This window comes from Embiotoca jacksoni, unplaced genomic scaffold (assembly GCF_022577435.1).
Source record: "Embiotoca jacksoni isolate LCO1_2020_lvr unplaced genomic scaffold, fEmbJac1.0.p SCAF_16, whole genome shotgun sequence".
Taxonomy (NCBI): Eukaryota; Metazoa; Chordata; class Actinopteri; family Embiotocidae; genus Embiotoca; species Embiotoca jacksoni.
This window is the reverse complement of record NW_027185296.1, coordinates 12026768-12053522: the sequence shown is the minus strand read 5'-3', so window position 1 is coordinate 12053522 and position 26755 is coordinate 12026768. Positions and strand designations below refer to the sequence as shown.

The 26755-nt window shown below is 40.3% G+C and overlaps 1 protein-coding gene across 3 annotated transcripts in view; it reads right to left on the bottom strand.

Moving 5' to 3' along the window:
* Positions 1-8496: 8496 nt before the first annotated feature.
* The window catches only part of LOC138199054 (pre-B-cell leukemia transcription factor 1-like), a 70194-nt gene continuing 51935 nt past the window's right edge, over positions 8497-26755 (bottom strand). Inside the window, exons 3-9 of one of the 3 annotated variants that reach the window (XM_069150960.1) lie at positions 24077-24321; positions 22336-22526; positions 18485-18620; positions 16970-17129; positions 14763-14875; positions 13499-13588; positions 8497-11374 (exon numbers count right to left, since the gene is read on the bottom strand). In XM_069150960.1, the coding sequence (XP_069007061.1) occupies positions 11282-11374; positions 13499-13588; positions 14763-14875; positions 16970-17129; positions 18485-18620; positions 22336-22526; positions 24077-24321 (1028 nt within the window). In that variant the 3' untranslated portion in view covers positions 8497-11281. The remainder of the gene's footprint in view (positions 11375-13498; positions 13589-14762; positions 14876-16969; positions 17130-18484; positions 18621-22335; positions 22527-24076; positions 24322-26755) is intronic. The other 2 variants (XM_069150961.1, XM_069150962.1) reach the window with 2 other exon arrangements.

Here is a 26755-nt window from a genome sequence, read left to right as displayed (position 1 = left end):
GGTTTACAATGTCAGCTTCAGAATTCTCAGAAAAACGCTTTCATCCAGTGACCGGTTTATAATATTTGTGATAGTTAAAACATCTTTATATTTTCCAAGAACACAGCATGAAGTCCACAGATATATCGATTTTTTTTTTTTCAACTTTTTGGGGCTATATGATCAATTTTATTTGTAAAGATTAGATGTCGTTATTCTTGTTGGATTATCTGTCACCTCAGTTAAGTAAGACGTATTGGCAATTTCCTTTAGTTTATGTCTGTTTTTAATTTAACCACCTCAGATTGAAGTCACCCATGAAGAGCACTTCTTTACCGTTACATTTTTTTGAGAACATTAGACAAATGATCAAAGAACATCCTTTTCAGATGGTGGTCAATACAATACAATTACATTAAATGGCATTTCAGGGGACAGAGTAATGGTAACTCCAACACATTCCAGGGTATCATTTGGCGAATCAATTTATTTACACCGAATCTCCTCTTTAACACAGCCACCCTTGCCATGTTTACAATCTAGTTTGAAAAACTACTGTAAAGTTAGAAAGACATTGGCACATTTCAACTTTCTGTATCAATAACTCTATAACTAATTATTGTTAAAACCCAAATGACAGTTTATTGGTATTGCAGGAAGGTAGACTACAATTGTATAACCCCAGCTGATGGAGTTGTTGGAGTTTGCCATATTTCAGAAGGACACAAATACTCAACTTTAGTTTCCGTCAGCAGCTGTCTTTGACACAATATTCCTTATATTTGGGCAATAAAGCACTATACAAATGCAGACCATTTACCATATTTAAGTGTCCTCCAAAAATCGCCTGAGATTGACTTTCAGGTCCCAGAGCATTTAGCATGGTTTACAGTCTGAAACATCTTGGTTTTCTGTTGTTTTATGGTCGTGGCATTGATGGTTAGCTATCTACTCTTTAGCACTGTTCAGTTTATGCATAGAGTCAATTATAGATTAACTTTTGCCGTGGTGATGTCGAATCGTTTCCCACAAAAGAGTTAAGCAAGCCCAGGATTGGTGACTACTGTAGGTCTGCGAACAACAGGTGAGTGTTGCATGCTGTCCATTCTTATTAGAATGTAGTTTGTAGGTCCAGAGGGGTGTACTTGAGCTAAACGGTAGTCGTCAGCGTCAGGATTATGGTGGATATCGTCACAGAGCATGAGAATGGTGCAGAGACAAGTAGCAAACCACCGGCCTGCTAAGAGGAATCATGGTCAGGCTGACAGCGTTTCACACTAGAAAAGTTGGAGGTTTTTCAGAGAAGTAGGCCGGACATCACTTGACATTACTTGATATGGCAACAGGTGAAAAGTAAGGTACACTTGCCCAGCGCAATTATATGTCACTTTAGGGTTAATATATGTCATTCTAAGGAAAGTTTAAGGAAGCTGAGGAACGTTTCTGTAGCCCAGACATTGAACTTCTAGCCGTGGGGATGCGCCTGTATTATTTGCCGAGGGAGTTCTCGTCCGCCATTGTTATCGCTGTGTACATTCCTCCATCAGCTGACGCAGAGGGAGCAGTGGACACCATCCACTCCACTGTGTCCAAACTTCAGACTCAGCATCCCGGTGCATTTTTGGAAGTTACTGGAGACTTTAACCAGTCTGGATAAAGTACTGCCAACTTTGCACCAGTATGTTAACTGCCCCACCCGGAACAATAAAACTCTGGACCTACTGTATGCTAATGCCATGGATGCATACAGTACTACTGCCCTTCCCCCCCCTTGGTAGATCAGACCACAACCTGATCCTGCTGACACCAAAGTATGTTCCCCTGGTACAGAGGCAGCCTGTAACCACCAGGACTGTGAGGAGGTGGACACAGGAGGCTAAAGACACCCTGCAGGACTGCTTTGAGTCCACGGACTGGGATGTGCTGTGTGGACCACATGGGGAGGACATCAACAGCATGACGGACTGTATCACAGAATACATCAAATTCTGTGAACACACCACCGTACCATCCCGGACTGTACACTGCTTCCCCAAAAACAAGCTGTGGATCACCAGTGACCTGAAGGTGCTTCTTAATAAGAAGAAAGCAGCTTTCAGGTCTGGGGACAGGGAGGAGCTCAGGAGAGTGCAGCACCACCTGAAGGAGAAGATGAGAGAGTGCAAGGACTCCTACAGGAGGAAGCTGGAGGCCAAACTCCAGCAGAACAACGTGAGGGAGGTGTGGACCGGTATGAAGGAGATTACTGGGTTCAAGGGGAGAGAGACAACCAGGGGGAACCTGGAGAAGAACAACCAGGAGGAACCTGGAGAAGAACAACACCTCCCAAACACCTCTGCTGCCTCCCCCCTCCCCCCTCTGCCCTCCTGGTGAACTGCATAGACACAGAGCCCTCAATCTCAAAGGGCTCTTCCTCCATCACCATGACCCCCCCTCTCTGTGACGACTGGCCAGATTAGGAGACAGCTGGAGAGACTCCACCAGCGCAAGGCTGCAGGACCTGACGGCGTCAGCCCCGGGGTCCTGAAGACCTGCGCCGTCCAGCTGGCTGAGGTCCTACAACACCTCTTCAACCTGAGCCTGAAGCAGGAGGAAGTCCCGGTGCTGTGGAAGACGTCCTGCCTGGTTCCTGTACCGAAGAAGACGACTCCATCTGGCCTCAACGACTACTGACCGGTTGCCCTCACATCTCATGTGATGAAGGTGCTGGAGAGGCTGGTCTTGGCCTAATCTTCACTGGACCCTCTGCAATTTGCGTACCAGCCTCATGTGGGAGTGGACGATGCCATCATCTACCTGCTGCAACGAGCTCAGTCTCACCTGGATGGAACCAGTGACTCTGTGAGAATCACTTTCTTTGATTTCTCAAGTGCATTTAACACCATCCAACCACTGCTACTGAGTGAGAAGCTGCGGGTGGTGGGGGTGGACGCGTCCACCGTCTCCTGGATCACTGACTACCTGACAGGCAGACCACAGTTTGTCCGTCTGGGCAGTGTGCTGTCTGATACGGTGGTCAGTGGTACTGGAGCTCCACAGGGAACTGTTCTGTCTCCCTTCCTGTTCACCTTATACACCACTGACTTCCAGTACAACTCAGAGTCCTGCCATCTGCAGAAGTTCTCTGATGACTCTGCAGTGGTTGGGTGTATAAGGGATGGACAGGAGGATGAGTACAATGGACAGGAGGACGAGTACAGGGCAGTAGTGGAGTGGGCGGGAAGAAATCACCTGCTCCTGAACGTGGCCAAGACCAGAGAGATGGTGGTCGACTTCAGGAGGAAGACGATGGCTCCACAACCACTGAGGGTTCTGGGAGAGGAGGTGGACATGGTTGAGGAGTACAAGTACCTGGGTGTGTCCATCGACAACAGACTGAACTAGAAGACCAACATCAACGCTGTCTACAAGAAGGGGATGAGTCGACTCTTTTTCTTGAGGAAACTTCGATCCTTCAATGTGTGCAGCGAGATGTTGGAGATGTTCTACCAGTCTGTTGTGGCCAGCGCATTGTACTTCGCTGTGGTCTGCTGGGGGAGCAGCATTGGAGCCGGCGACACCAACAGACTTAACAAACTGGTTAAGAAGGCCGGCTCCATCATTGGCTACAAACTGGACAGCCTGGAAAAGGTGGTGGAGAGGAGGACGCTGAACAAACTATTATCCATATTGGATAATCCTGACCACCCTCTCCACCACCTGTTGCAGGGACAGCGGAGCACTTTCTCCAAAAGACTCCTCCAGCTCCGCTGTCACAAGGACAGATACAGGAGATCATTCCTGCCGACTACAATAAGACTGTACAATAACTCACCTCTGGCAAAATCCATCACACAACAATAACACTGTTGTCTGTGTTTCTTGGTTGTTTGTATATAATATATATATACTATATATAGATATATACTGTACTGTATATACTGTGCATTTTATATTTTATATTTAATTAAAAAAAAAATACTGCTATTTTATTGCTTTTTATTATTCTATTATTATCTTTTTGCTTCCTGTATGCTGCTGTAGCGAAAAAAAAAATGTCCCCTTGGGGATTAATAAAGTAACTACCTACCTACCTACCTACCTACCTAATTAGAGCAGGGGATTGTACCGTGAAACAATTCCAATTATTATATTCACAGACAACTGAGGTAATAACAGCCCTCCCACTTGGCCGTTTGTTGAAGTTTCCTCAAGAGTTAGTTATGGAGTTCCACAAAGCTCAGTGTTAGGCCCAATACTTTTTACTTTGTACATGCTTCCATTAGGAGATGTCATCAGGAACCACTGCATAAGCTTCCATTGTTATGCAGATGACACTCAGCTATATCTTTCTATAAAACCAGATGAAACTAATCAGTTAGTAAAACTTGAAGTCTGTCGAAAAGACATAAAGGCCTGGATGACCAAAAACTTCCTGCTTCTAAATTCAGACAAAACGGAAGTTATTGTACTTGGTCCTAAACACCTCAGAAACTCTTTCTGTAATCACTTAGGTTAGGTTAGGTTAGGTAGTTACTTTATTAATCCCCAAGGGGAAATTTTTTCACGACAGCAGCATACAGAAGCAATAAGATAATAATAGAACAATAGAAAAGCAATAAAATTAGTTACTCTAGATGACGTTGTCTTGGCCTCCAGCAAAACTGTGAGGAACCTTGTAGTCATATTTGATGAGGATTTGTCCTTTAGACACCATATAAAGCAAATCTCCAGAACTGCCTTCTTTCACCTACGTAATATTAATAAAATCAGGAAAATCCTTCCTCAGCGTGACGCAGAAAAACTCATTCACGCGTTTGTTATTTCTAGGCTAGATTATTGTAATTCCTTGCTGTTAGGATGTCCAAATTACTCATTAAAAACCCTGCAGCTGATCCAAAATGCTGCAGCAAGAGTACTGACGGGATTTAGCAAGAGAGATCATATTTCTCCAGTTTTAGCTTCTCTTCACTGGCTTCCTGTGAAATCAAGAATAGAATTTAAAATTCTCTTGATGACTTACAAAGCCCTACATAACCAGGCTCCATCATATCTTAGAGATCTTATAGAACCATATAATCCTAGCAGAGCACTTTGCTCTCAGTACGCTGGTCTGCTTGTGGTTCCTAGAGTTTACAGAAGTTGAATGGGAGGCAGAGCCTTCAGTTTTCAGGATCCTCTCCTGTGGAACCAGCTCCCAGTTTGTGTTCGAGAGGCAGAAACCCTCTCTAGCTTTAAGATTAGACTCAAAACATTCCTTTTTGATAAAGCTTATAGTTAGGGCTGGCTCAGGTAGACCTGAACCAACCCTTAGTTATGCTGTTATAGGCCGAGGCTGCTGGGGGACCTTGTTACATGCTGAGCTTCTTTTCTTTCCTCCTACTCTTTAACTGACTCATACCTCACCATCCTTTTCTCTCCCATAGCTTTTTCTTATTATCTGTTGTCTCCATTCAGTTCCCTCGCTCGCGTAGTTTCTCTTCTTTCTTTAGCAGATGTCCCGTCATGGAGCTGCATGTCTCGGCCCTGCGCTTGTCATCTCCACCAACAGTTCTTCTCTTCTATCTCTATGCTGTCCTTTTCTCTCTATGCTCTCCTCTCACCCCAACCGGTCGAGGCAGATGGCCGTCCACCCCTGAGCCTGGTTCTGTCTGAGGTTTTTCCCTTAAAGAGGAGGTTTTTTTTTTACCCATCCTAGCTTGTGGAAATTGTTGAATTGTTGGGTTTCTCTGTATAATATTGTAAAGTCTTGCTGTAAGGACTTTAATGTGTTAAGTGCCATGAAATAACTTATGTTGTGATTTGGCGCTATATAAATAAAGTTGAATTGAACTGAATTTAATTTCTGGCTGTTTAAACAATATCTGTTAAAAATGACATGTCAAAATGTAGTGCACCGAAAATAATGACTCCATTTCATCCCTGTGATGGTCTACATGGATGATGACAACGTTGTTGTGTTTCTGTTTTTAGACACATATACAGATACAGCAGATTCCTGGGGGATGCCATGTTGCCTTTGTGAACACTCTCAACTGGAAAGTCGAAGGTTATAATCCGAACTGTCACACTTCACAGCTGCCTGAACGTAACATTTGAACCGGATGGCAAGGTTAAGCCTGGGACACACTACCTGCGTGGTGTGTGCGTTACCTCAGACGCACGTCTTAGCTTCGGCTTGTTTGCATGTGTGTATCCGCCTGGCTGCATGTCAGCTGCGGGCGCTGCGGGCAGGCAGGTCCTACAATTGAATCAATGAGTTTCTCTTTAAGAATGACCATCAGAATAGTATTTTTGAGGTCTGACAAGTGATGAGTTTTAACCAAAAATCAGGCACGTGGTTTTTGTTTACCCTCGAAAAGCGGACACTTGTCACTTTGTGTTGTGGACACCACAACACAAAGGAGAGCTGCAGAGAGACAGACAGAGAGCAGTGAAGAAAATCCCGCCCCGCACCTGGTGAAGGGTCTAAATGATATAATTGGAGGCTACAATGTGTTTTTGCTATGATTATACAGTGCAGATGTGATCACAGATCATTCCCCTGCATGTATTAGCTTGGAACCGCATGCAGCTCGTGTAAAAAAATTGGTGTCGGGTCTAATTGCGTGAGACGCAGCTGAGATGTGCGTCTCAGTGGACAGTGCGACTGCTCTCGTCCGTTCATATACCCCAAAATGAAATGACGCCTCACAGAAACAGGTAACGTACACGCGGTGTCTCAAATGACATAGACCACAAACATCATCCCTGCACGATACAACTTTTCATTTGTTTCATTGTCTCACTGTCATTCAACATTCGAAGAATATTTCTCTTACCTCGCTGTACTTCTGCAATTTTCTCCACTGCTTAAGGAATTCTTAAACCTCTTAAAGTCCCTTCTCTCTGCTCCTTGCAGTTTTTCACCTTAGGAGCTCTCTTAAGTCCTGAGATGCTTTATGAATACATTTTACCTTTACAAAGATCTGCTCTTATCTTTAAGGGGAAATTCTTAGAATACGTCACAATTCTAAGAAGTTTTTTAGAATTTCGTCACCAGGAGTAACTTTTAGTCCAAGGAATCTTTATGAATACGGCCCATGAATTCTCATACAATGTTGTCCATCTTATCTTTGGGGGGAACACGTCTCATAGATAGCTTGAGTATTTAACCACCAAACAGCTGCTTTATCGTCACCAGTTCAGTTTGCAAGTAAATCTCTCCTACTTTCTATATAGTTCAGCTGCCATGGGCAGAATCACGCAGCACATTTTTTCGGGAAACCAAAAAATATGGCCCAGGACGCATTTGCGTTCACACTGCTGAAAGAATGTGCCCAAGAATTTGGTCTGAGCAGATTGGATCTCAATGCGTTCTGTGTGCATTCACACCAGTATTTTTTAGCAAACCACTTGTCATAGGACCACTAAAAACGCTTGTTAACGACAGGTCTGAACAGCCTAATAGACATATATAAAGATTTATATTTCTTTTAAGATGGATGCCATCTCAATTTGAGAGCGAAAGAGTTTTAGCAAAATGGCAGGTAAAGATAATATTGTGAGTTTTCAGAGTAGGATACATTTCATTAACTAGCCTGCTCTTTATACTTTACCCAAGGTATTTGTTCATGGATAAAGACTTGAGAAAGTCCAGATTGTATGACTGACTGGCTTTGCATCTGTTCAGCATGTAAAGTGCGTAGTGATCAGTGTCGTGTCTTCTTAAAAACCTGCATAGCATTTGAAGCATGTTAAAGGAATCAGAATTTCAAAAGAATGTACACTGATTTTACTCAGAATGGGATTTATACCTTTTCACCATGTAATAACTGTAGCTGCACAATGCTTTTTAGTTTGTAGGAGCACATGAATAAATTATACACGTCCAGCACTTCTTGCCTTTCATTCTTTGAACATTGGCTAAAAGAAGCCCTTTGATAGAAACAAGGAGGCTTCTCCATGTAATTATACTTGATCATGTTTGCATATGTCACTCCCACAGTCTCTGTTACGCTCTCTGATTTTGGATGCTCCTGGGAACCTCTCTCACAACTAAATGTTTCAACCTCGTTTTCCTTTTTTTTCCGGAGGAGGGATGAATCTAAGGAACAAAATCAGACATCCTGTCTGGTTTATCTGAAGGAGAGAGATAAGTGTAAATTCTGCCTCTTTCAGGGAACGCACATTAAACATGCCTGCAAGGGAGCGCTGGGTTTGGGGAAAGGTGGTGGGGGGCAGAGGAGGTGTCTGTCTGCCGGGAGCGCACATCTTTCACTCACTTCAAAAACTGTGAAAATGTCCCCTTCACACCCTCAGCAGCTCGGCTAAGCTTGGGCGCTGTTTGTGGTGATAAAATGCCTCCATTCCACGGCATAGTTGGAAGTGAAATATGCAATGTTATCTAGAGGTGTTGGACTGACAAGTCTTCAGCGTGTTAACTTGTATCCTCCAGTGACTTCTGCCCCTGACCCTTTTAAAAAAGTCCGAGGGAGAATGATGGAAAATGCACAAACGGCACATGAAACCCACACATGCAACATGACAACATTGCAATTTATGCAACAAAAGAACTTATTTATTTGGAATACGCATTGCCAGTTAAAATTAACAGACCGTAAAACCTAGACCTTTTAACTATTTTTCTCCACAGAAAACAGGTTTTGAATTGGAATTAAAAAGACAATACTTTTTCATTTGATACCTTTTTACATATGCAGAGAAAGTTAAAAGTTAAAACCTCAGGAAAAAAGCTCAAAGCTCCATTATTTCACTCTAAAATTCTTATAAAAAAGAAATTAACATTTAAAACACTGCAGTACATTATTTTATTGATGAACATGCAACAAATAAAACATTTTACCTTTTCCAAATTATTAATTTTTCTCTTCATGTCTCTTGTTTTTATATTAAAAAACTAAAAAGCATCATTACATGAAGCTTCAATAATGTTTGACAGGCAATTTGAATAAAGCCTTTTTTTGAGGGGTGCAAAAACAATCCTTGTGTTTGCCTCACATTGCCACCACTGTCAGTGCACTACAATGACTTCCAAAGACATGAATGAGGCAGGTTCTGTGCATCACTTCAATGGTGCTTAGCCCCTCAGTTGTAATACTGAGCAGGAGAGTGCAGAGAGGAGCTGCTCTGAGTTGTTTGGTGTAATAATGCCGTAGTTGAACTCACACTGTAGCTATGATAAATCCATCAGTGCAGTGTGTAATCGAAACAAACACACACACACACACACACACACACACACACACACACACACACACACACACACACACACACACACACAATTTAAAATATTTACCTGTGGATTTCAGGTTGTTTTGTGACTTTTTGGGATGTCTGGACTGAATTTGGTTTTCTGTCAGAAAAAAACAAAGCCTGTGGAATGTTAACTTTTCACATCAGCTATATCAGCTGGGATAGTGGCCAGCTTCGATACAGAAGTGTTGACAATCTGAGAGCAAAATCCAACAGCTACTGAAAGAGGCTGCGTTGAAATAGCAGCTATCCAAATTCAAAGATACAAAAGAAGAGTAAAGGTGCATATCTACATACTGTATATAGGGCATTGTTGAGCTAATTCACATAATGGTAGCATTAAAATGAAAACAAACAAAAGATGACATTTAAGAGACATAAAATATCAAAACATCATCTGGTTTTGTGTCCCATCAGGGTATTTTCTTCCATCTTAGTTTATTCAAACACTACTGTATTACAAAGGCATTTTTTTTTTGGCTTTGAATACAGAGTACTAGCACGTTATGAGTTACTCACTAGTACTGCAGATAACAAAATCCCATAAAAGGAAACAGAAAACATTGATAAAGCTGATCCCAATATGGAGGACAAAAATTCTGCAATTTTTTTGGTATTTGGTAAGTATGTAAATGCTGATATTTCATGACGACTATCGCAGTCATGAAAGTGCCAGACCACATACTATACTCTATATAAAACAGAAGTCACAAATTTAAATTCACATTTTGAATTGGTTTGTTCCATTTCAAACAGTCTCTCTGACATGATCAGAGAACAGAGGTTACATGATAAGTAACCTAGTGTTGATCAGCACTTAATATATATAATATATATAATAATTTTTTTGCTCACATGTGAAGTGTATTTTGCAGAAGAATGCTTATCGTAAAAATTATTTTAGTAAATGTAAAAATCCATTGTGTGCTGAAAATGGTCAATCACATCATACGAATTTTGACACAAATTTGTGTGCATGAATTCCAAGAAAAGATATGCAATGTGTTAAATCCCAACAACATAATACTTTAATTTATAATTTTGTGTTTGATTTGGTTAACAACAGTATTTGGCTGTGTTGATCTCACCAATAGTCATACAATATCTAATAATGTACTGTATAGTATGATGACGTCTTTGAAATTTACAAATGTTCCCCTTAGATTCTATCATTAGATGATACTGTGGTTTCATACATACTGACATGCTGTACTTGCTGATACTGTCATCATCAATTTAGTCTCAGCTCAGGTTTCTTGGAATACTTGTGGAAGCAGCCAATTTGCGTGACAGAACTCCATCTCTAATCGTAAGTCTCACTCAATTTGTTAGCTTGCTTAAAGACTGTAAAACAGACACAACTACTAATATAATATGCCTTATATGTTAGTTGTAGAACTTCTGAATACAAATGTAATAAACTGAGGCAAAGTAATTGGATGTAACCTGACCACTAAGACTGGTCTAAAATAATAATATCTGTCATGTTTGAATGTAAGGACATGAGATAAAACCTTCAGGGTTGAACATTGGCACTATAGATAAAAAAAAAAAAAAAATCTAACAACACTATTTAAAATGGACGCGTAATGATGGTGTGTACGGTAAAGTTGTAATAATTATAAAAAATGTCAATACCAAAGTATTTTAAATGTTGTTTGCTGTGTTGTTATTTTGAGTAGAGGTAGTGTGAAAGCATTCAAATTTACATACATGGGGCAATATGCTGCTAACCGTGAGCCTCCTGTGGGAATATATGATGTAAAGAGAAATACAAAGAGGCAACATGGAAATCAAGAAGAAACTGTACAAATTGCTAAAAGTGTGGATATGAGTCCCCTATGCAGGATGCAGAATGGTGCTGTGGTGTTCCAGATAGGAAAAGTCCAATTTTAGTCCAAAATGGTGAAAATGTTATCCTCAGACCCCAACTGTGTCTTTTTGTGTCATGTCAAGTCCCAAAAGGGGTCGGGGTTTACATTTTGGGAGATATGACTGGAGGAAGAATGGGGTGCAGTTGAGGGGGAAAGTTGGAATATGAGGACAAAGGAGTGACAGGGATGGAGGATCAGTTGGAGGTGTCGGACTGAACGCTTCCGGGTCCTTCTGTGGGTGAAGTCACTGATGAGGGGGTTGGAGCATCCTGCCAGCCACCGTTTGCCTTGGAGGGAAAAATATAGAGATATAAGTGAGGGTGAGGCTTTCGTATTCATTACTCAATACAGCTCAAACATAGGTGCAATGAATGGAAGTCCCAACGGCAAGGTATTGTATGATTGCTGGGATACTTTGACCTATACAGTCAAAAACAGCCTTAAGCAAAATTGCTCAAACATAGCTCAAATTACAGCTAATATTTCAGAATAAGACAGACACAAAAAAAATGAAATGCAGAAATGGAGTGAATTAATCTGTAATCTATCGTGCACCATTAAAATTGATGTAATGAAGATAATATACAGAAGAAAAGTCAAGATGTGCAATCCCTGTCATTTAAAATTTTATGAATATACAGAAACATTTTAGAAACGAAATGGGTACACTCAATGAAATGCGCACTAATTATGACACTGAAAGGTGGAATTAACATACAATAAGAGGTCTGGATGGCCTGTCCACTACAACTGACAGGCCTGATCATTTAAGCATATTATTACATTTCAAACCATCAGAATAACTTGAAATGGTCTTTGATAGGTCTTTGGTGTCAGTTCACCTCAAAGCCTGTTCTTGAACGCAGCCCACAGTCGCATGTACTCAAAAGTTGAAGGGTCAGATTGTAGAACATCTGACTTTGGTGACGTTCTGCCTGTTTATTCTAATTATGGCTGTAATTATCCACAGTATGTCTTATGTATGTGGTCGGTCATTATCCACTCTTAAAAAAAATTAAAAAAAATCTTTGTTCAGATGTCTGTAAAACTGTTTTCAGAGATATGGGGTGAACTTGTACTTAATGAACAATTAACCAATATGTAACACGGGTTATAGAAAACATTTTAGATAAAATTGTAGTTTTAAAAGAAAACTAAAAAAATTAAAGGTTTAAAATATATTTTGTTTAAATAGTAAAATCTATTTTGAGCTCCCATTTACACTGAATTTTGGGGCCTAAAACAAAAAACGAACATCTAAGAAACCCTTATTGAAAAAAAATTATTCTATGCAGGTATAAGAACGACTTGCATCATGTTGAACAAAACTGCAGTGCCCTTATTTTGGCAAAAAAAGGCAAGTGAAAAGCATAAATTCAAACAGATATCCCTCTCTTACATTATGCATTGCAGGACTTTTTTTTATCGGGTATAAAAGTGAATAAGAGTGTATTGTGGCAGTGTAAGATGTGGTACAGCAGGCAGGCGTCCAAGGTGAACCGGATCTGTGAGGTCAAAGGACTGAGAAAGAACAGAGCCTGAATATGTTAACAGCCTCTCAGGGTTAGCGCAGCTGGCTGTGGGATGCATTCGCAGCAGCCAGAAACCCTAGTTGAACACACATGCATGCTTTTATACGGGAGACATTTCATCTGATTATCATATGGCCAGTGAGGCACGACGATGACAGCGGAGGAACCCAGTCGCGGCTGTGACCGTCCTCGTCCTCTCAGGGTAGCTCGCTGTCAGGGCCATTAGTGTGGCAGGAACATGATCTGAGCAATGCGCTTGGATTGCTGTCCCAAGTCCACACTCTGCTCTCCTTGTGTCTGTCTTATCGATTTTCCTCTTTACGACACGGCTTGTCGCTGTGAATTTCCCTACTGTTTGCTGCCGCCAGCTAGCAACCCCCAACCCCCACTTCTATACCTAAACTCTGCTGCAAAATAAGACAAACATGATGGGAACACACCCCTATGGCACATGAGCCGTTGTTTCCAGCAGCATGAGTTTTTATTTTTAGTGGTACAGTAGCATTGCCTCCTGGGAGGCATTAATGAGAGCTTCTGGACCATGGGCTGCTAATCTTGGGTCAGGTGGTCAGAGGGATTTGAAGGCAGTGCACAAGGTGTCACCTGTTTGTGCAGTTCCCTCACGGCTGACCATATGTGGCTGCAGGTGCTACGCCAGACCTGATTGAACACGACAGGCTCAGGCGGCCGCTCTGCATGTGCGTGGCCAGTACCATGCTTGCATATGTTCGGTAGCGGGCTGCCTGTGGCATGAGCGATACCAGAGCAATCAAATAGGTGAGCATGGAGCGGAGACAAGTTCTTCTAAGTGGCATTCTGAGCCCTATGGCTTTGAAATAATTGGTAGGGAGAGAAAAAAAACAAAAAACAAATGTTTACATTGATGCCCTGCGGACTGTACATCTGGTTGGCTGTGAGTCCTTCACTGTATCCGCCTGTCTGACTGATAACATGGCGAAGGGTATCCACCTGAAACATTAAGAAACAGCAGACAAAGCAAGGTTAGAGTCATTACAAGCGAAGCACAAGAAAAAACAGAGGGCTGACAAGACAACAAGAGAAACAACAAGAATACACTGATGCATGTATGTATGTCCAATTAAATACAAAAAGAAATTCAGGAAAAATAAAATGTTTTAGTTTTCTATCTGAAAGAAAACTATTCACTTGGTGGACTGTGACAAATATTTTGTCCTTGAGACTAAGCGTTGTGGGTTTAGTCCTTTTTCACAGCAGATATTTTGACTTGTCATAGCAGAAAAAAAAACAGGTGGGATTGAAAACCTTAATGAAGGCTTATTTAGGTTGAGATGCAAATCAGCTAGTAATTTTGGTTTACAGTACTATTGTATGGACTGATATTCGGAAAGAAGATATCCATGGAGTTTTGTATTTTTAGGATTTTAGCACTGTGTCATGTGTTAAAACATTGCTGCTCAAGCTAGCCGCCACTAGGAGTGCGCGACCCTCTGTAGTGTTACGGTATGGGTGCTCGGAGCAAAAAAAATCTATCAAAAGAAACCCGATTTTGCCAAATGGTTAACAACAAGCAAAAACAACATTATACTGCATATTATATGAAATTCAATTTCAATTATATATTCCCATTGAGAAGGCGTAGTGATATTTCAAGTAATTAGTAGGGTGTACTTTATGGTGATTTGAGCATGTTCCAAATGTATAGTTGACCAATATGAGTTGGAACTATTTGTTGTATAATCTGTACTTAAACAATTTTGAGCAGTAAAACTACCATTGCTATCTTGATCACACCATATTGAGTAAAAAGCCAAAATCTGTTTGATTATTGTGTTACATTTTGTTAAATATAAATATTTATTTGTTTGTATAATTATAATTAGCTAATTAAACTGAATTAATAATATTACATTTTATCTAATGTAACTCTGGTAGGAGTTGGTTTCAGCTATTTAGCAGAGTTCTGTAATTGTTTTTGGCAGGCAAACATTAGCTGCAAAAATGTTCTGATACTTTCTGTGGGGGTAAGATTAGTTAAGTCACTTGTTACATCTGTGTATGAAAATGTGTGACAATATGTCAAACAGTCTTCCATTAAAAAGGTTGAGTGGAAAAATAGTGGACCAGCCCCTATAATGATATTCTATTCTGCTCGATGCCCTACCTGCGACTGCACATTGGCTCCCACCTGAGCCCCCTGGTATGAGTCCCCATTGAGAGACTGCACGCTCATGAACAAGTCCCCGGAGTTTGACATGTTAAAAGAGCCAGCAGAACCTGAAAGGAAAGGGGAGCAGTCGAATCACAGAGAGCAGAGAGCAAGCAGGCGAAGCAATTCAGCACGTCCAGGAAGCAGCCTGGAAGAGCAGCATGCAGAGGTTAGCGAGCACCCAGACAGGCTCTGTTAGATCAGAGGAGCAGAGCCAAAAGGAAACTAATGGACATATGAGGACAGAAAAGCTGTGTTATATGTGTTTGTTTTTTTAACACCAAACACTTGAATAGGGCGGTAATTTGTATATTGAGGAAAAAAGAATTACAGAAATAAAGAACCAGTCCAACATTAAGAGAATTGTGATTTTCTTTGCTCTTACAGTGTCAAATACAATGCCTTGGGTAAGGTACAGGTGAAGGCTGAGCTGTTTAGCTTCACTTATCACTGCAGAACAGGGTCAAAGCTAGCTTCGCCTTCTATCAGTTCAAACTGTTTGAGTGATTTTTTTGGATTAGTTTGGTGGCTCATTAATTTAACAGGATGTGGCATGTGAGGGACAGTTTATTTAAGCTAAATACCCACAATGACATCGACTCAAAGTAGGAGAGCAAATACAAACATTTCTCAAAAGTACTGCATTGTTGTTTTAATATACAGTATAAGTCTGGTACTATTCAATATTTTTTATTACTTTATTACATAAAAAAATATTTTATCACCAAAACGAACCATTTTTTTCATCTTGAGTCAAATCAGAGTTGCCAACCACTTGCTAAATGTTGCCAGGTATGTCATGCACTAATTAGCATATGTGTGATGTCATCTCACTACTTACTGTGTATAGTTTTCTGTTTTGGTTTTCAGACATTGGGACATGGCTTTTATCGTGACTGAAATTGGGGCCATTAAGACTACATGCTAACCAACATTCACTTGCTAGATATTTTCAAGTTTCAAGTTTCAAGACAAACTCTCATTTAGCATTTTTTGTATTGTCTTTGTGAAAAAAATCAAGTGTGTTTCGGTGCTAAATTAGTACACAAAACAACACTAAAACAAAGGTTTCAGTTTCTTATAGAAAGTTAGAAAACTTACTTTGTGAACGAAGAAAAAAACACAGCTCCTAGGCAGGACTACTACGTGCAAAGCCGTGCAGTTACTTCTGACATAATACCTTGCATCATACCTTGTTATTTAAATTCTCCAATGCTCTCTTCTAATGTAATTTTGTTTTCAACTTTCCAGTTGTAATGTCTGAATTCTAACAGAGTTAAAAATGTCAGTGGCATTTGAAATGAGGTTTTCTTGTTTCTTCAACACAAGAAAGTGGCTTCAATATGACTCTCTTTACTCTTCCCTATCAATCCATGTTTTTCTGTGGCCCAAGGACCATCATTCCCGTTGATGATGTCACATCAATCAGGATGTAACAAACACAGTAGTAACAAACATAGAGTTTCATTCTTAACTGAGAAGGAGTAATTTCTCAAAACCTCTGGGCAGTGTAGCTTTTAGCAAGCGAAACTTAAATACAATTAAATAAGAGAATTTTTGGTAACAATTTTCTGCTGCGGATCATTACACAAGTTATTTCGTACTGAGAATTTAGAACATCCGGAAGGTGTATTTGGGACTGACTAAAAACAAACCGCAACTACATTGTGCGTGTACATGGAAAATAAGACGGTGTGGCTTATTGACAACAGTGACGCTCTAAGGCAAGGTGAGTGGGATCATTTAATTGGTTTTGTCTTTTTAATTAATTTGTTCACTATATGAAAAATATAGAATATTACCAGACCTATCCTTTGATATCAGTACAGACCGTGACGGATACAGAGTTAAATATGCATACATGAAGAATATGATTAGGACAATAAGGATATAGGACTTGGCATGGGGCTCAGGTTGGCTAATCTTTGACACAACTTCTTTAGGAGAAATATTTTAAACCTGTTTAATATAGGAACGGTGCATTACCAGGTGATAGGCATGTTCTATGTACAAGAACTGCCTTTCCTTGGAAAATCTAATTCTGTAATCCCTTACAAATCATCAGCATCAGCACTGACAAAGCCTCAAATTGGTTAGTTGTAGTAATGCACAGAGAGGGGGAACAAGACTAGCTGAGCAGAGCCAGGGACTTCCTGTCTCACCTGCAGAGTTTGGAGTTGCGGGTGAATTTGCTTGGCTTCCATGTGAGGATGCATTAGCCGCATTCACGGCAGTTCTCGCAGCATACATGTTGGCTTCTTCTTGGAACTTACCAATGTTTTTCTTGTATCTGATTCTTTTATTCCCAAACCAGTTGGAAACCTGAGCAGACAAACAAGAGAGTAAAGTTTATTTCTCATGAAATATTACCATACAGAGCCTCTCAGAAAAATCATGGCAATGTTTAGCTTGCATTGCCTTCATGGCATGCGTTACACTGCAGCAAGCAGTCAGAGGTAGGGGCTGTATAGGCTGGTGCATTAGTGCCAAAATGGAATGGTTGCCAATAACAGTCTCATTATGTCACCACAACTGCAGCTATCATCAGAACTCATGCAAACACCAATCACTCAACATCCACTAACACCCATTACGGCTAATGGACTCCCAGATGAAGCCAGGGGGGTAATCCCAGCGCTAATGATAAACAACATTAAAATGAAAACCAAATCAATCCTGTAAAGTTGGTAATAGACAGAGTAGGTAAACGTTCCTGTTTATTATGGCCAAAAAAACACCAAAACTACAAATCATTCAAGTACGGAACAGCTTCCACAGCTGCATCCTCAAACCATTACATTAAATAAATAAATTCATAAATTAATGAACTCAATTGAGAAAACAATCCATTCTCTAATGATGGATTCAAAATGGCTGCTTGCTATGGCATTGTCATTGCTTTCCTTATTATCAATTCTCACATGATTAAAACAACTTGAGTACCAGTATGCAAAGATTGTTCTTCTTGTTGCCAGCAGCATTGGCACAAACATCTCAAATGTCTTTAGATGTTGGATAAGTTAATGAAAGATGTATAGTAAATCACATGCCTTGACAGACTGCAGCCCACATTTTCAGAAGCTGTGGGATTTACTAATTACTGTGATACAGGGTTTAAAATAGCTCTTCATTAATCTATTTGTTGCTTTGTCAAAAACGTTAAACATAATGACAACCACAATTTACCTAAGTCCAGGTTGTTTTCACTTGTTTGATGACTAGCCAAAAGACAAATTAGTTGATAAAATTATATCCTTGTTGATCATTTTTGTTGCAGTTTGTAAAAGTACTTGGACTGTATTTATACATTATTTTGTGGGTATCACGAAAATATGGTCCACTATATGGTGAGAAAAACAAGAAATGTGACAACAGTGTTGTGCTTAGCTTTAGTTACTTCAAGAAAAATACAGTGTCAGTGGTAAAAAATAGCTTTGTCTGATTTACAAGAAAATGTATGACATGGCATGTTTATACTTTGAGTCCTTTGTTGTCTGAATGAAAGGTACTACTTGAAGATTAGAGGAGCTGTCTGTACTTATACCAGTCAGAATACCTATTATTAGGTTATTTGCAGAGACGCTCACAGCTGCTTCAGATTAGTCAGTCTTCATCGCACTGTTTTGTGTGGTGGTGTTCCTACTGGTGGAGTGAAGTGGCAGTGATCTGTGGTGTACCTGGGCCACTGTGATGGCACACTTCTTTGCCAGCTCTTCTTTAGCCTCCTCACTGGGATAAGGGTTACTGAGGTGTGAGTAGAAATACTCGTTCAGGATCTCTGTCGCCTGCTTGTTGAAGTTACGTCTTTTCCGTCTGCAACGATAATGATTTTTGGAGTTACAAAAGTCACAAGTAAAACAAAGCCCTTGTTATACAAGCAAGTTGTTTTTCTGGCAAATGATACGTTTCATTGACATCACATGCAGCCATTGCCTCAATCTCAGACATTACAGTTTCCCTGCACTGCAACTATGACGTTGGATTTATTCACAAAGTTCGATTCATCTGAAAACATGGCCATCTTCCAGGCAGCAACTGACACTTCTCTAATTAGACCTTCTAAACATTTTTATTATTGAAAAAGTGGTTTACAAAAGGCTACTGTGATTCAAGCCAATCATCTGAACTGTATCTTATAAGCTTAATGTTAGCTTGATGGTAGAATGGTCTCTTTATGTCTATTTCGTCTTGCTTTGGATACACATTATTGTGATTGTGAGTATCGCTGCCACACTAGAAACTTTCAATTTTGCTTTGAGATACTTTGTCAGGTCTCGAGAGCACAATTTGGCCCAGAACTGCTACATTGCCATTTATGAGCAACTGAAATAAAACATTAGCTGTGGTAATAAAAGAACATACTTATCATTTAGTTAATACTATTAATTATAGACAAATAAAAAAACAAAAAAACCAGTGTTTGCTAACATTTAAAAAAAAACGTTTGATAGCAGTGTGTGCAATATTATATGTGGAGGCATGCAACTGCAAGACACTAATTCCAAAGCCTATTTTTCCCAAAAAGTTGGGACAATATACAGTGTAAAATGAAGATAAAAAGAGATTTCAATCATTTGCAAATCATGTAACCCCATATTTATTTAAAAAAAAATAGACCAAAGACAACATATCAAATGTTGAAATGGATATTGTATTGTTTTATGAGAATTATAGGCTCACTGCAATAAAAAAATAATTGAATGATAAATACAGGTTTTGGAGAAGCATCTGCTGCCACCCAGACAATGTGTTTTTTCAGGGAGGGCTTCGCTCATTTCAGTAAGACAATGCCCAACCTTATTAAGCCCGTATTACAACAGCTTAGCTTCATAGTAGAAGAGTCCAGATACTAAACTGGCCTGCCTGCAGTCCAGACCTGTCACTCATTGAAAACATTTGACAAAGAAGATCCAGAACGGTTGAGCAGCTGAAATTCTATATCAGGCAACAATGGGACAACATTTTACGTTCAAAACTACAGCAACTTGTCTCCTCAGTTCCCACACGTTTACAGTGTTGTTAAAAGAAGAGGTGATGTGACAGTGGTAAACATGAACTTGGCCCAACTTTTTTGAAATGAGTTGCTGACATCAAATTCAAAATTATCAGATATTTTTCATAATTGTTCAACCTTAATATTTTGCCTTTGGTCTATTTTTAATTAAATATGGGTTTACATCATCTGCAAATCATTGCATTCTTTTTTTTAATTTACTTTTTACACAGCGTCCCAACTCTTTTGGAAGTAGTTTAATATTATTTATATTCTTTAAACCTGCATCAATTCATTGTTTGGTCACTCTGGGCCATCTCATACAGTTATAAACATAAAGGTTTCACCTGCAGACACACAACATTAATGCTACTTTATTCCGAAGGAATTAGTTGGTTATTTAGCCGGTAAATGCTCTATTGTGTTCAAAGCTAGCTGCTACATTTGTCTGTCGTCAGTGTGGTGGGAGGCAGATAACATGCAGTGGGGTGATTAGTATTTTTTTTTCACTAAAAAAGACTGTGAAAACAGCTATGAAGTTGACGAGAGAGGTGAAACTGAACCAAAACAGTATAGCTGTGGGCCTTAAACACCACAAACAATAAACTGAAAGACACATAAATTCTCCCTAGAGCTTATAGAGGAAATGTAGAATCCGGTAGTAATGCTCTGTAAATTTATCACTATGAGTGACAACATTCACATCACAGCCAGTTTGTTAGGTACTGAAACTCTGGTAAAAACTTTTGACGATCTCTAGCAGCGCGATAGGAAGATCACTGGGGGCTAAAGGGCCATTTGGAATGTTCGTCAATTAACAGTTACAAATAACTTTTAATGTTACCACATACAGTATATTAGTACATGGAATACACTAATCTTGTGCATCTTTTATGGTATTATTATCAGATAGCAAAATAGAAGATGAATGCAAAACAGTATAAGCCTGTTTATGATACAGTCAAAATAATCTGCTACTCTTACTGATGCTGCTTGTTAGCTCTAATGACACTTTTTTAAAAACATTTTTTTAATTATTTTTATTTTGTTGTTGTTATTTATGTTCCAATTTTTAGCATTTGTTCCAATATTGCCAATATATATATATTAAAGATCTAACATCCGCGGCAATTTAAAACCGAATTCCGATATCGCTCCTTATTTATCAAATCACTTACATGTCAGGCATTTTCTTGTGGGCCACAGAAAATGTCAAAGTGGGCATATTTTACCCACGGGCCACAACTTCAATTGCCCTACTCTAAGAAATCAGATCCCATCACTCTTATGCTCACAGTGGCTCCCTGTGAGTATGAGAATTGATTTTCAGAATTCGCTTATAAACTCTAAACTTTCATAATTATCTATATTGTTGATGTGCTGGTTCCTTGTGAACCAACTGTGCATCTTCATTTAGCTTAAATTGCTTCCTAAAACTCAACTTAATCAGATAGCTTATTCGAAAAAACTATGTACTCCTGCTTTGGTCTTATTTTTCTATTAATTGTTGCATTGTTTTACTCTGCTTGGCATTCTTTTTTTATTTATTTTTTTTTTTTTACTATTTTTCATCAATTTGACTTCAAATTTACAGAATAACTTTGACGAATAGTTAACACGCATGTGAAGCTCCGGCAAAAGTATCCCAGCGTTATGAAGGGCAGCACAGAAAACGACTGCTCCATTATTAAATACTAATATACATGCTTTCATGGTTTGCATATAAAAATAAACCCAGCAATATCTGCCAACAAAACACCTTTAAACAGCCAGAAATCATTTGCTGATGCCCATGAATTGACTGACCCCTCCATCTCTTGCACATATCAGGTCAGGTCTGCATGTGCCACATCTAATGAGGGCTTTACATAAGCTGGAGGGGAACCCTGTAAAATCTCTTTGCATGTATCCACCGGTGAAGAGATTTGTGCTAAAATCTCTGTCCCCCGCTCCAAAAGCCTGCATGAGAATATGTAAATGCACACAGCATGGGCTCAAGCAGCCAGTAGATTAATCAGCGGAGCCAAGCATGGCTGTGCCTCTCAACCAGTGAAAGCTCTCCTCTTACCCTCCCTGCTACACCACCACAATCATTTGCAAGAGAATAGATAGGAAGCTATGTAAGGGAGCGCATGCCTCATTTAAATGTTATGCCTGCAACTCAGACTTTGAGTGAGATTTATCCTTGGAGAAATGTATGCAAATCCAAAGCACGCATCAAAGAGAACAAGCGATTACATGAAAAGTGGAAAACAGTGAGTGTTATGGAGCATGCAGGGAACACTTATTGGCCAGTGTTGCTGGGTCCAAATGGCATCCATAGATGCAAACCATCCTAGCATGTGTGGTAAGCAGCAAAAACAGGATGTGTTAGAGCATATTGATAGCATGATAGGCCTCCTACATCAGCCATTCATATGTATATGAGGCTGTGAGGGAAAGCACATGATAAGGTATTTGAACTGTTGTGTAAATTGGCAGATTTCCTACATGTATGCTTTGTACACACACATACATGTAAACATAGACACGCACCTGGCATCGAGGAAGCGGGAGCGCAGGATCATGACAGCCTCACAAGTGCTCTGTTTGAGCTGCATCTGGATGGAGCTAAACTTGCGATGGATAATGTTCACCATGCGCTCTATCTCTTTGGGCGAAATTGGACGTGTGCGTGACTGCTCCCGCAGCAGATTCATCACATGGGTAGTGAACTCGTTACATGCCTGTGGGGATGAAACACACACAGAGGAACATGAGAAGGAGCAAATGTCCCTTGAAAGTCAAGCAAAACTGCAGATAACATCTCAATACAGTCTTTTGAATTCACAGATGATGCAAAATCTAAAATCCAGTCAACATGCTTAATGTAGATCTGTGACAAACTTTCACAGCGCAAAGAGGGGATATTAGCTCTGATATGTTTCTTATTTGACAACAATATTGATGGCAGGATCTTGAGAGGAACCAGTGACAGCTGTTGTTCACATCTCAAACACACACGTTCACAGTATAGCCAACGCTGAGACGAATATGCTAAGACGTCCCATCCCTCTCCAGGACACCAGACGAGAATCTGCCACGATAGTACCCTGCGACTCTGTGTCTCTTACTGTCTCTTTTTTATTTCTGCTTCTCATTCGAATCTCTCTCTAGATTTCACCATGTCAGGCTTTGTCTATCTGTGTGTTCATCTGTCTTACTGACATTTATCCGAAAGAGATGCCATTGTCATAAATGCAATGGTTATCAAGGCAATGAGAGGAAACGATTCCCTCCTTTTCAATGACTTTAAAGGCTATACTTGGAAAACACATGCATATACAACATGCTGCATATGATGGACTATTTACTATTCTGGGCAAAGTGAATCCTTACACACCATGATGTATAGGGAGGAAACAGTTTGATTCTACATGGGTTATAACTTGATTTAAGACTCATCTTGCTGCGGTGAGGAGGAAAAAATCTGCATTACGAAGTTCAAGAGAATGAAGGAGAAGAGGGAAGCTGGACCACCTGAGAAATACAGTAAATATGATTGTCCTGTGAAATTATTTTGTATTTTTTTTGTGCAAGGACTACATCTTTCGTTGTTTCTTTTATTACAATGTGTATTAAAAAGTTAGTTGATTTATTGCAAAAATAACTAGCAGTGGTGCAGTGGTTAGCATTGTCGCCTCACAGCGAAAAGGTTCTGGGTTTGAATCCAGGCCTGGGCCTTTCTTTGCGGAGTTTGCATGTTCTCCCTGTGCCTGCGTGGGTTCTCTCTCGGTACTCTGGCTTCCTCCCACCATCCAAAAACATGCACTTCAGGTTAATTGGTGATTCTACAAATTGCCCTTAGGTGTGAATGGTCTTTGTTTCCATCTGTCTATAAGTGTTGGCCCTGTGATGGACTGGTAACCTGTTGAGGGTGTACCCTGCCTTCACCCAAAGTGAGCCAGGATAGACCCCAGCTCCTCTGTGACCCTATTCAGGATAAAGCGGGTATAGATAATCAATGGATGCTCTAACTGCAGAAATAAGTTTCAAATAGTTGAGACAAACATCAGAAAAAAGTATTAAACTTTTGAGTTACTTTTGACAAGCTGAAATACAAAAATAGAACTGTGTATTCTGAGGAATAGCACAGTATAAATAAAAATTGATTTTGCAAATGTAAGAACTGAGCCAGTTCCACACAGCAGAAAATCTGATGACACTGTACGCCATTTCCACAGTGTGTAAATGCATGTCTGGTGTTTACATATGCAGTCAGGTCAGCTGTTCTCACCTGTTCATACTTCTCCAGCTCTGTGTGATAGATTTGTCTGATCTGGGACAGCTTGGCCCTGTAGTCTGAGTGCTCTGCTGAGTTTTCTGTCCCTGCCCCTCCTGAGGCGGCAGCTGCAGCCGCTGCCGCTGCAGAGCCTCCGCCTTTCTCCGGACCGGACACGCCTTCTGCCAGCAGCATGTTGTCCAGCCGCATGAGTTGGGGATCCGGGGGCTCCTCCTCCTGGGCACCACGAATGCTCAGCACTGCGTTGACAGGAGAGGGTCAGAGGTCATTCATAAAGGTCACACCTGCAGCAGCGTGACACACAAGCTGTCAGTTAAGCAGCCCAACTGCACGACTGACACTGCTGCGCTGCGCCCACCTCAGTGTGAGCTATGCCGTATGTTGTAACAAAGACAGACACACAGGCGAAGGGAGAGGAAAGAGTGCAGACATATAATTTGCTCAGAGAAGGAGACACTTGTTACTCATTAAGTGTCTTTAAGGTCTGGTATGAAAAAAGGGAATTAAAATATTTCTAATAATAATAATAAACTTAATTTGTACTTTTCAAAACAAAATTACAAAGTGCTTCACAACATATTTTCAGCATTAAAATATTATGGGGCCTTAGCCAAGTAAAAATAAATAAAAGAGATGAAATCCGCTGAAAAAAATATTACAGAACAACTGTAACAACAAAACAGGTAAGATATGTTAGAGGCAAGAGAGAAAAAGGTGTGCTTGGAATTAATAAAATGTTTCTTTAAAAAGATAAGCTATGAGGAGTGATTTCAAAAAAGTTACTGATCTTGTAAGCATCAGATTCTTATGCAGGGAAGTCCAGGGTTGAGGGGCCCTGACTAACAAAAGGCCAATCACTTTTAGTCTTGAGCCAGTCTCTAGGAATTGCTAGCAGAATCCTGCCTGAGGACCTGGCTGGCTTGTATGGTAGCAACAACTGTGAAATGGTGGTGGGTACTGCACTATGAAGTGCTATAGGTGATCAGTAAAATCTTAAAAGAAATTATAAAACTAACTGGTAACCAGTGAAAAGAGGCTGAAACAGGGGTAATGTGATCTTGTTTTCTGATTGAAGCCAAGCAGCTGCATTTTGTACAAGCTGAAGCCGAGAGATCTACAACTGTGGTTGTGTAAGGGCATATGGGCAGGGATTTTGCTGCTGTCTCCTCATAGGTTTCAAACAAATGTATACTTCAACATCTGTTTGTTGTTGTTTTAGGAAAGAAATAACTCTTTTTGCATCTTCTTTAAAAAATGCCCAACATGGCATGTTTGAAGATGATGAGTGGATAGATGTTTTTGAGATTGAATTAGACTTAAAATAGACTTGATTTGCCAGAATATAGTAAAAAGGTACAAAGAAAAGGGGATTGATCTGTGATAGACCCAAAACCCTAAAGGATGCTTTCTATCAAGCAACATGATGCAGTGAGATGGATCAATATTTTCTGCCTGGCACAATAAACGAGATTGATTGGTATCAACAAAAATCTGGATGGTTACCCCTTCCTTCCACTAGAGGTCTCCCTTGCCATTCTTTAGGATATCCAAGTCCCACCTTCCATTTTCGGAGGTGAAAACACTCCTAGGCTCAGATTCTTCCTCCTCCATCTGAGGACCATCCATTTCATTATAAAAGCCCTTCTCCTGTGTGGAGCAAGGTGATGCTAGGATCCAAATTGATCCCAGAGTGGACATCGAAAGCACATCGATAGCAACTGGTATTATTACGTTGTACTAGGCCTGAGCCGCAGCTCTATGAACGTTGACTCTTTGACTTTGCACCCTGCAAGTGTTGATAGCCATTTAAAATGCTACCACTTGTCATTTTGCTAGTTGTCATTGAATGAGAAGGGACAGGCAGGATCACTTCATTAATTTAGAGACAATATGAGTGCTTGGTGCATTAACCCTAGACGGAGCTCCGGGTTGCTAGGCCTGGGCAGGGGGTCACTGGGATGAGAATGAGGCCTGCTGTACTACCAGGGAAAGAGGAGGGGGCTCCTTCATTCACCCTCACCTCTGCCTTTAAGTGTACTGGAAATGTAAATATGGCAACTTAGGGGGAGGTTAGGGGTTCAGGCCACAGGCTCAGCGGCAGATAAGATTTAGTGTGGGAGGAGTGTTAGAGGAGAAAGGTGAAGGTGGTGGTGGTGGTGGGGAGGGGGGTCTCTTAGGATGACAGGACTGCATAAACATCCGGTCTCAATACCCAGACCCTTCATCACTCTGGTAATGTATAGATGGGTTTTAAGGGGAAAATCTTGGATGACTTCACTCCCTCCTTACCTCTGCCCTACCACAACCCTGCTCCACCAGAAACTCTAAACCCGCCTGTCTGCTTTAGTTAACTTACATCAGCAGCAGTCTGCTGTTACCCCAGCTCCTAAATGCTCACCAGTACAAAGGGACACGCTTTTTTTCTGCGGTTGCCACCTCATAAATATAAAAATAGTGCAGGTGTTAAAATGAGACCACACCAGAATATCCCATGGAGGACAATGAGCAAGTATTTTTCAATAGGAAAACAATTCATAGTAGAAAGAAGAAAAAAGTACAAAGTACACAATAAGGAGTTACACTGAATTGAAAATGGGTCATAACATTTACGGATTCAAATCCACTCCAGACACTTTGTAGGTCTGGGTATTGTTCAAATATTTTGGATACCAG